Consider the following 9,317-nt stretch of genomic DNA (forward strand, 5'->3'; position numbering starts at 1 on the left):
TTTGAGGGGGCGTTGGGTGGGCTGGGGGTGTCAGGAGAGGTGTGTGGGGGTCTGGGGGTGTCAGGGGAGGGGTTTGAGGGGGTGTTGGGTGGGCCGGGTTTGTCAGGGGGTTGTTAGAGGGGGTATGGGGTGGGCTGGGGGTGTGAGGGGAGGTGTTTGGGGGTGTCAAGAGGTGTTTGAGCGTATTGCGTGGGTTTGGGGTGTCAGGGGGTTGTTAGACGGGGTGTTGGGTGGGCTGGGTTTGTCAGGGGGTTGTTAGAGGGGCTATGGGGTGGGCTGGGGGTGTCAGGAGAGGTGTTTGAGGGGTACTGGGGTGTGAGGGGGGTGTCAGGGGGTTGTCAGAGGGGGTATGGGGTGGGCTGGGGCTGTCAGGGCATTGTTAGAGGGGGTGTTGGTTGGGCTGGGGGTGTCAGGGGAGGTGGCTGGGGGGGTCTCAGTTGGTTTGGGGGTGTCAGGGGAGGTGTTTGGGGCTGTCAGGGGGTTGTTAGAGGGGGTGTTGGTTGGGCTGGGGGGTGTGAGGTGTATTGGGAGTTGTAGGGGAGGTGGTTGGGGGTTTTGGGGTGGTTTGGGGGGGTATTGGGGTTGTTTGAGGGGGTTTCAGGTGGTCTGGGGGTGTCAGGGGGTTGTTAGAGGGGGTGTTGGTTGGGCTGGGGGTGTCAGGTGTGTTGGGAGTTGTAGGGGAGGTGGTTGGGGGATTTGGGGTGGTTTGGGGGGGTCTGGGGGGTTTAGGGGGTGTCAGGGGTTGTTTGAGGGGGTTTCAGGTGGTCTGGGGGTGTCAGGGGAGGTGGCTGGGGGTGTGGGGTGGTTTGGGGGGGTTTAGGGGTGTCAGGGGTTGTTTGAGGGGGTTTCAGGTGGTCTGGGGGTGTCGGGAGGTGGTTGGGGGATTTGGGGTGGTTTGGGGGGGTCTGGGGGAGATTGGGGGGTGTCAGGGGTTGTTTGAGGGGGTGTCAGGTGGTCTGGGGGTGTCAGGAGAGGTGGCTGGGGGTGTGGGGTGGTTTGGGGGGTCTAGGGGGGTTAGGGGGTGTCAGGAGAGGTGGCTGGGGGTGTGGGGTGGTTTGGGGGTCTAGGGGGGGGTCAGGACTTGGGGAGCTGCCAGATTTCGGGGGGTGCCCGGGTACAGGGTTGGGGGTATCGGGGCGAGTTGGGCGTTTCGAGGGGCGAGAGCGGGAGATGGCGGGGGGGTGGGGTGGCAGAGGACCCAGCGGCGGGTTTTGGGGTACCTTCGGGGGTCCCCCCCTTTAACCCCTCCCTCCCCGCAGTGGTGGAGCTGTGCCTGACCTACAGGCTGGACCCGGTGACCTTGGCTAACGAGCTGCTGGCCTTCATCAGCAGCAACGACCTCGGCACCCAGCTCTCCACCGCCATCCTCGACGCCTTCGAGCACGAGGTATTCCCCGGTATCCCCCCATCGCACCCCGAAAACCCCCAGGAAGAGGGGGGGACACTCACCCCTCTCCTCCTCTTCCTCTCCTCTTCCTCCTCTTCCTCCTCCAGGTCCTCTCCAAGCGGAGCAGCAGGGTCCCCCAGAAAAGGGACACCCGCTGCGGTGGCTTCCACGACGTCCACTCTCTCCAGGAGCTGTATCCGTGGGTTTTGGGGTGATCCTGGAAAAAAAAAACCAACCCAAAATCGGGGTGTTGCGGTGCTCCGTGGGGGGCACACCCCCTTAGCCCCCCCTCAGCGGAGCGCGCTCGGCCCCTTCGCCGGAAACGCGGGCTCGTTGGCGCCGGTTCACGGGAAGAATTCGGGGCTTAGGGGGGTGCTGGTGGGCGTCCCCCCAAAATTAGGGGTCTCGGGTGCTCCTTAACGAGCCGGCAGCCTTGATGAGGAAGAGGAGGATGAGCTGCTGGACGCCTACGCCACGCCGTCCAAGGTGCACGCCAATGCCTCAACCCCAAAACCCACCCCCAAATTTACCGTTTTCTACCCTAAAACATCCTTGGTTGTTTTTTTTTTTGTTGTTGTTCTTTCGTTTGGTTGTTTTTTTTCCTCACAGGATTCCCAAAAACGCAGCAATTCCACCCCGGAAAACCCCCGGCCCAAGCGGACCCTCTCCTCCCGCAGCCCCTACGCGCTTTTCTCTCCCAACAGCTTCTCCCCGAGGTAAACCCTTGCGCCGGGACCGGCACCGGCGCTCGCGGCGGTGCCACGGGCGCCGCTTGTCACCGTCACCCCCCTTTTTATCCCCGCAGCGTCACCCCCTCCCAAAAATACGCGGCGCGTGGCAGCCGGGGCGAGGTGGTGGCCTCGTTCGGCTCCGTCCAGGGTCCCTCCTGGAGCGGACGGGGCGGTCGCGGTTGTACCCTGAAATTTTACGGTTCCGAAGAAGGAAATCTGACCAAAAGCTACAAATTCATGTTCCAGAAAGCGCTTGACGTCCGGGGAAGGTGACGCCACGGCTCGGGGAGGGGTTCGGGGAGGGGTTCGCCACGATTTTGTGGTAACCCCGGGTTTTTTTGGGGCTCCCTCCGTAGTGCTGTCGTGGCGGGTCGAGGAGCTCGGTGACGTGCTGAAGAGCCACCATCGCCTGGACGACTTCGCCTCCGTGCTGCTCCCGGCGCAGGTGAATGCCGCAGCACCCTTTGTTGGCGTTTTGGGGCAAAACCGGCTCTTTCCGGAGATCGCTTTGTGGTTTCTTTTTTTTTTTTTGGCCATCCCTGCGTAGGAGCCGGTGACGGTGCTGGGCCGGATCGTCTGCGACAGCAACGGGAAGCTCAACGCCAAATCGGTGTTGCTGGAGGGCGACCGGGAACACTCCTCGGGCGGACAAGTCCCCCTCGACCTCTCGGAGCTGAAGGAATATTCCCTTTTCCCCGGCCAGGTGCGGCGTTTTTGGGGTGCAGGGGCGGGAGGGGAGAACACCCCAACTTCCCTCCCCCGAATTTTGAGCCAGACGCCGTTTTCTCGCCCGTAGATCGTGGTGCTGGAGGGAACCAACAGCAGCGGCAAGAGGATGGTGGTCTTGAAGCTCTACGAGGTGACGGCGTGGCGCTGCCGGCGTCCTCCGAACTGGTTCGGGGCTGATTTTTTTTTTTTTTTTTGGGGTGAAAAAACAAGGATTAGCGGCAATTTATGGTTTATCCGCAGGGGGTGCCCCTTCCCTTCCACACGCCGACGGAGCCGGCCACAGGTGAGCCCCGACGCTTGCCCTGCCGGCGGCTGCCGCCGCGGTTTAACGCCGGGATGCGTTTAAACCTCCCCGCCGGCCCCGGAAAGGTTTTGGGGACGCCCCAAAATGCCGGTTTTTTGTCCCCGCAGAGCAGAGGATGGTGCTGGTGGCCTGCGGACCCTACACCACCTCCGACAGCATCGCCTACGACCCGCTCGCCGACCTCGTCGAGGTGATCGGCCGCGACCGCCCCGACGTCTGCATCCTGGTGAGGGGCGGCGGCGAGGACGGGGGGCTCCCCCCGATCTCGGGGGACCCCGGTTTTATTATACAAATTAATAATTTATACCAACTAAACCCATTATACATTATAAAAGAAGAAGCCGCAGCGGGGAAAACGCATTTGAGGTTTCAAAACCTTGGAAATCAGCTTAAAAAAAAAAAAAAAAACGCCGCTGAGGAGAGAGGCGGCTCGGGCGTAATCCCAAAACGCCCGTTTTTCACCTTAAAGTGACAAAAAGCCCGGTTTTTCCCCCTAAAGCGACACAAAAAGCCCTATTTTAAGAGCAAATCGTGCTCTTTGGAGCGTCCCCAGCAGCCTGACTGCCCGCTCGGGAAGCACGTGCTGCTTTTCTCAGTCTTCCTCTTTTTGGCCTCGGTTTTCCCTGACCGCTTTGAGGTTGCATGATAAAATTTGAGCTTAATTAACAAAAATACTTAAAATACCTTTTTTTCCGGGCAGTTTAACGCGTTTTGCTTGGCTCTTGAGGCCGGCAGCCGGGGTGGGGTCGTCACCGCTTGCGTTTTTCTCTGATTTTTCTCTGTTTCTTCGCAGTTTGGGCCGTTCCTGGATGCCAAGCACGAGCAAGTGGAGGTGAGGGAGAATTGGGGTCCTCGGCTTCCTCCCTGGGGCGGGGCTCAGCGGGACGCCCCCCAAAACCCCCCACGAGACCCCCGGCAGGCGAGCGGAGTGGCGTTAGGGACTGATTTTTCCCCCCAAAAAATCCGCATCCGCGTGGATTTTGGGTCGATCGAGCCGTGACGCCGGATTCTGGGAGGGCGAAGCAGCTGGGGAAGGTGTCGGGGGCAGGTCCCGGCGTCCTCCCTGCGCAAAAGAAGGGGGAATTGTGCAAATCCTGGCGTTTTCCCTCATTTCGTAGAACTTCCAGCTCCTGGGGTCCTTCGCCGAGGTCTTCAAGCTCTGCCTGAAGATAATCATCGAAGGCACGAGGAGGTAGGGACGGTGACTGCGTGAAGTCACTCGTTTCCGCAGGTAGTTTTTGCCCGAAAACGCCTCTTTCGGCACCAAACGGCATCCGGACGGAGGGGTTTCCACTGATTCCTGCGAGGGAAACAGGCGGCGGGAGCGGGGAAAATGATTAGATTTCGGTTGAACGCCTCGTAACGCGTTCCGAAATGGATTTGAATGGTGTTCGCCTGCTGCCAGGTGTGATTTATAGCTGGATCCTGGTTTTTCCAAAAAAAAAAAAAAATTCGAGGAGAAAGGAATTGGGAACAGTTGGTGGCGCTTTTTTTTCTCCCTCCCGGGGCCGGTTGACGGTGCTTCACCGCTCCCGACAACGCGAACAAAGAACAAGCTCTGTGGTTTTTTTTTCTGGTTTGTGTTTAGGTTTTTTTTTTTTTTCTCTTCCTGCCGGGCGCTGCCAGACTCCGGCAGGGACAGGGACGCGTCGCCCTCGTCCCTCTCGCTGTCAACAACCCTGCCTGTTGGGGTGACAACACCCCGAAACACCACTTCGGACCCGCCGCGACCGCCGCTTCGCAGCGCATCCAGACCTTTTCCTTTACGATTGTTTCTAAAATTCACTAAAAATGCTATTTTTAAGCTTTTTTTTCCTGCTTCTCAGGTTAGGCGGGGCTGAGGGCCCCTTCCCCGCACAACTGTACTCACAGCCCGATTATTTGTCACCTTCCATCCCCAAGGAAAACCACCATCGTTCCGCAGCCCCTTCCCTTCACGCGGGGTGAAACACCTCTCCCGCAAAAGCTGAGCGGCTTTTGGGGGAATTTCAGCAGGTTTTGGGTCCTCTTGCTGCCAGAATGTCCCCAAAATGAGCTATTCTGGAGAGTGTCCGGCTGTAATTTCTATGTGAAGCGCTGTTTCGGGGCGTTGAAATGTTCCTCTGCTCCTCCTGTTAATTAATCACCTGGCTTTTCCCTCTTTTTCTCATAGTGTCAGCTCTCAGTTTGTCTTTGTCCCTTAATTTCCTGATTTTTCCCTCTTTTTTTTATTATTTTTTCCAACAGCGCCGGCTCTCAGCTCGTCTTCGTCCCCTCGCTGCGGGACGTCCACCACGACTACGTCTACCCGCAGCCGCCTTTCCTCTACCCCGAGCTGACGAAGGACGACAAAGCGGTAACGAACCCCCCGGCTCGTTAAAAGCGATTCCGCTTTTTACCCCAAAGGAGCTGAATAACGCTGCATTTTCAGGAAAACCCCATCTCTCCTGGGAAAAATTGCCAAGGGTTGAGGTGAAATTCCCCCCCCCCTCTTTTTTTTTTTTTTTTTTTTGGCATCTTTTTCCATCCGGCAGCGATTTCTTGCCAAAAAAAAAACCCCAATATCCCCTTTGGGAGCAAATACCGTAAAGCTGCGACTTCCTGGAGGAGAAGGGATTTGAGGAGTGGAAATCCGGTGGTCCCCGCGCCTCGCTCATTAGGTCACGGCGTTCCCCAAGACGTTTAACGAGCGCACGGGCAATTAACGCAGCGAGGCGGTGCCGTCGCCGGGAAACCTGTGGCGCTCGAGCCAGCGCTGTGCCCAGCTCCTTCCTGGCCCTCGCCATCATCCTGTGCCTCTCCCAGCCCTTTTTGGGCTCAAATGCCCTCATTTAACTTTTTTTTTTTTTTTTTTTTTCCCCTAGGGAGCAGCTTCTGATGCTCCTGGCAGAAAGTCCAGCACGGCTGCGGCATTTTTTTGGGGCGCATTTTGGGCGTTTAAGGACAACTTAGCGTGATTGGGGCGTTTTAGGGCAAGTTTGGGGTGCTTTAGGGCAGATTTGAGGAAAGCCCAGCGGGACTGCAGCCATTTTAGGGCGGCTTTGGGGCGTTTTAGGGCGGCTTTGGGGCGTTTTAGGAAAGCTTAGCGTGATTGTGGCGTTTTAGGGCAAGTTTGGGGTGGTTTAGGGTAGATTTAGGTTACTTGAGGAAAGCCCAGTGTGACTGCAGCCATTTTAGGGCACGTTTGGGGTGTTTTAGGGCGGCTTTGGGGCGTTTTAGGACTGGTTTAGGGGCGTTTTAGGAAAGCTTAGCATGATTGGGGTGTTTTAGGGCAAATTTGAGGTGGTTTAGGGCAGATTTAGGGTATTTGAGGAAAGCCCAGCGGGACTGCAGCCATTTTGGGGCGGCTTTGGGCCATTTTGGGACTGGTTTAGGTGCGTTTCAGGAAAGCTTAGCGTGATTGTGGCATTTTAGGGCACGTTTGGGGTGATTTAGGGCAGATTTAGGTTACTTGAGGAAAGCCCAACATGACTGCAGCATTTTAGGGCACGTTTGGGGCATTTTAGGACTGGTTTAGGGGCGTTAAGGAAAGCTTAGCGTGATTGGGGCGTTTTAGGGCAACTTTGGGGTGGTTTAGGGCAGATTTGGGGTATTTGAGGAAAGCCCAGCAGGACTGCAGCCATTTTGGGGCGGCTTTGGGCCATTTTGGGGCGGCTTTGGGCCATTTTGGGACTGGTTTAGGTGCGTTTCAGGAAAGCTTAGCGTGATTGTGGCATTTTAGGGCACGTTTGGGGTGGTTTAGGGCAGATTTGGGTTATTTGAGGAAAGCCCAGTGTGACTGCAGCATTTTGGGGTGGTTTTGGGGCAGTTTTGGGGCGGCTTTGGAGCGTTTAAGGAAAGCTGGGCATGTTGGGGACGTTTTAGGGCACCCTGGGAGTGTGTTTTTTTGGGTCCGCTGGCGACGGCAGGGTTGGCAAATCCTCGGCCCGACCCGGCGTCGCCCTCTGCCCCCGCAGCGCGTGCACTTCGTGTCGGACCCCTGCACCCTGGACGTCGACGGCGTCATTTTCGGCCTGACCTCCACCGACCTGCTCTTCCACATGGGCGCCGAAGAGATCAGCAGGTGGGTGCCGGCGGGAAGCCCGCGTTCGGGAACGCGTCGGAGCGCCAGCGGCCGGATCCGGCCCCAAATTTTGCGGAATTTCGGCAGGAATCCTCACCCGGGGGTGCTGCCCCTCGGTTGTCTCCTCCAGCAGCTCGTTTCTCTCCCGACGCATCCGATGAGGAGGCAGAGCTGCCTCCATCCCTCGGAGCCTGGCAGAGTGGCTGCCAGCTCATTAATTAAGCTGCACGCCCAATTAATCAGCACAGCCTGCAAGCGCGCTTTTTTTTCCCTCTTTTCTTCCCTTTTCATAACTGTTTTACAGCTCGTTTTTTCTCTCGCAGCTCATCTGGGATCTCGGACAGGTTCACGCGAATTCTCAAGCACGTCCTGACGCAGAGGAGGTGAGGGCTTCGTACGAACGCCCAGTCGAACCCAAAAAGGGCTTTTTTTGTGGCCAAACGAGGGAAATCCCAGGCCGTTTTTGCCGCCTTTCCCTTTTAAGTCCTTTTTTTTAACCTAAAAAATGTCCTTTTGGGGGTTGATAACTCTTTAAAAACAGGATTTAGAAAGTTTTAGCGTTGTAAGTCCTCCGGACTCATGCGCATCAGGCTTCCCCAGCTGATAGCTGCCCTCAGAGGTAGCAGATACCCAGGGACAGCCAAAAGAAGCAGAAATAACTTTTTCTACCCCAAAATTATCCGCTGATTGCGTCCGAGACGGCGTCGCGGTGCTTGTCACTACAGGCGAAGGCTGCGGTAACTTGTTTTCCCCCGCCCTGGCAGTTACTACCCGCTGTACCCCCCCCTCGGAGGAGCTGAACGTTGACTACGGGAGCTTCTACAGCTACGCCTCGTTGCCCGTCACCCCGAACGTCCTCGTCACCCCTTCGGAGCTGCGGTACTTCATTAAGGTCAGTCGGCGTGCACGCCTGCTGAAACACCCCCCAAAAAACCACTGTGTTTTGACATATTTGGGCAAAACCCGGTTTACAGCATGAATAAAAGCACGGTCTCGTGCGAGGCAGCGGCTGTAGCCGAGGGGCTGCGGCTGTCAGCGCCGGCTGTAGCCGTGGCTGTCGGCATCGGCTGTGGCCCAGGGGTTATGGCTGTAGCCGTGGCTGTCAGTGTTGGCTGTAGCCGAGGGGCTGCGGCTGTCAGCGTTGGCTGTAGCCGAGGGGTTGTGGCTGTAGCTGCGGCTGTAGCCAACGGGTTGTGGCTGTAGCTGCGGCTGTCGGCGTTGGCTGTGGCAGAGGGGTTGTGGCTGTTGACATCGGCTGTGGCCGAGGGGTTATGGCTGTAGGTTGTGGCTGTCTGCATTGGCTGTGGCCGAGGGGTTACGGCTGTAGCTTGTGGCTGTTGGCGCTGGCTGTAGCCAAGGGGTTATGGCTGTAGCTGCGGCTGTCAGCATTGGCTGTAGCTGCGGCTGTAGCTGAGGGGTTACGGCTGTAGCCGTGGCTGTCGGCGTCAGCTGTAGCCAGCAGAGTTGCGGCTGTCGGCATCAGCTGTAGCCGAGGGGTTGCGGCTGTAGCTGCGGCCGTCGGCATTGGCTGTAGCCGAGGGGGTTGCAGCCGTCGGCGTCGGCTGTAGCTGAGGGGTTGTGGCCGCCCGGATCCGTGCCCATCGCTCTCGTATTCCCGCAGGATGTGCTGGGCTGCGTCTGCATCAATCCCGGCCGGCTGACGAAGGGCCAGGTCGGGGGGACCTACGGCCGCCTGTACCTACAGCGGGAGGACGCCAAGGGCGAGCAGAAGAGCCCGTGTGTTGCCGCTCAAGTCGTTAAAATCTAAACGGTCGGGACAGAGACATATTCCTTGGACCCTCCTTCCACCTACAACTTAAAACGTCGTCACGGAAACAAATGAGCGTGAAAATACACTTTGAATTTTGGTTAAAACAACACCACCCCAAACGCTTGTGTTCATCCCCGCGTTTCCCCACGTTTCGCGGGGCGCCAGCTCCGCGCCGCATCCCGGCTCTTCCTGGAGCGCCCCGACGTGGTGGTGCTCCTCTCCACGGATAGGGTGGAGACCCCATCCTAATAATCGCTAATTAATTGATTAACAATAAGCCCGTAGGCGGCAGGAAGCCGATATTTGGCGTGGTTTTTATAGGCGTAGGTTCGGACGACCCGGATTAGCAGCGA

General features: G+C 57.7%; 1 protein-coding gene across 1 annotated transcript in view; it reads left to right on the plus strand.

Moving 5' to 3' along the window:
* POLA2 (DNA polymerase alpha 2, accessory subunit) overlaps positions 1–8,961 on the plus strand; it is a 10,650-nt gene extending 1,689 nt beyond the window's left edge. The window contains 18 exon segments of the mRNA XM_075727128.1: positions 1,260–1,387; positions 1,495–1,580; positions 1,819–1,873; positions 1,997–2,103; positions 2,193–2,410; positions 2,475–2,563; positions 2,666–2,821; positions 2,915–2,977; positions 3,088–3,130; positions 3,259–3,377; positions 3,945–3,983; positions 4,270–4,343; positions 5,378–5,486; positions 7,087–7,193; positions 7,517–7,576; positions 7,958–7,973; positions 7,975–8,085; positions 8,815–8,961. Coding sequence (XP_075583243.1) covers positions 1,260–1,387; positions 1,495–1,580; positions 1,819–1,873; positions 1,997–2,103; positions 2,193–2,410; positions 2,475–2,563; positions 2,666–2,821; positions 2,915–2,977; positions 3,088–3,130; positions 3,259–3,377; positions 3,945–3,983; positions 4,270–4,343; positions 5,378–5,486; positions 7,087–7,193; positions 7,517–7,576; positions 7,958–7,973; positions 7,975–8,085; positions 8,815–8,961 — 1,727 coding nt within the window.
* The last annotated feature ends 356 nt before the right edge of the window (positions 8,962–9,317 follow it).

This window comes from Pelecanus crispus, chromosome Z (genome assembly GCF_030463565.1).
Source record: "Pelecanus crispus isolate bPelCri1 chromosome Z, bPelCri1.pri, whole genome shotgun sequence".
NCBI lineage: Eukaryota > Metazoa > Chordata > Aves > Pelecaniformes > Pelecanidae > Pelecanus > Pelecanus crispus.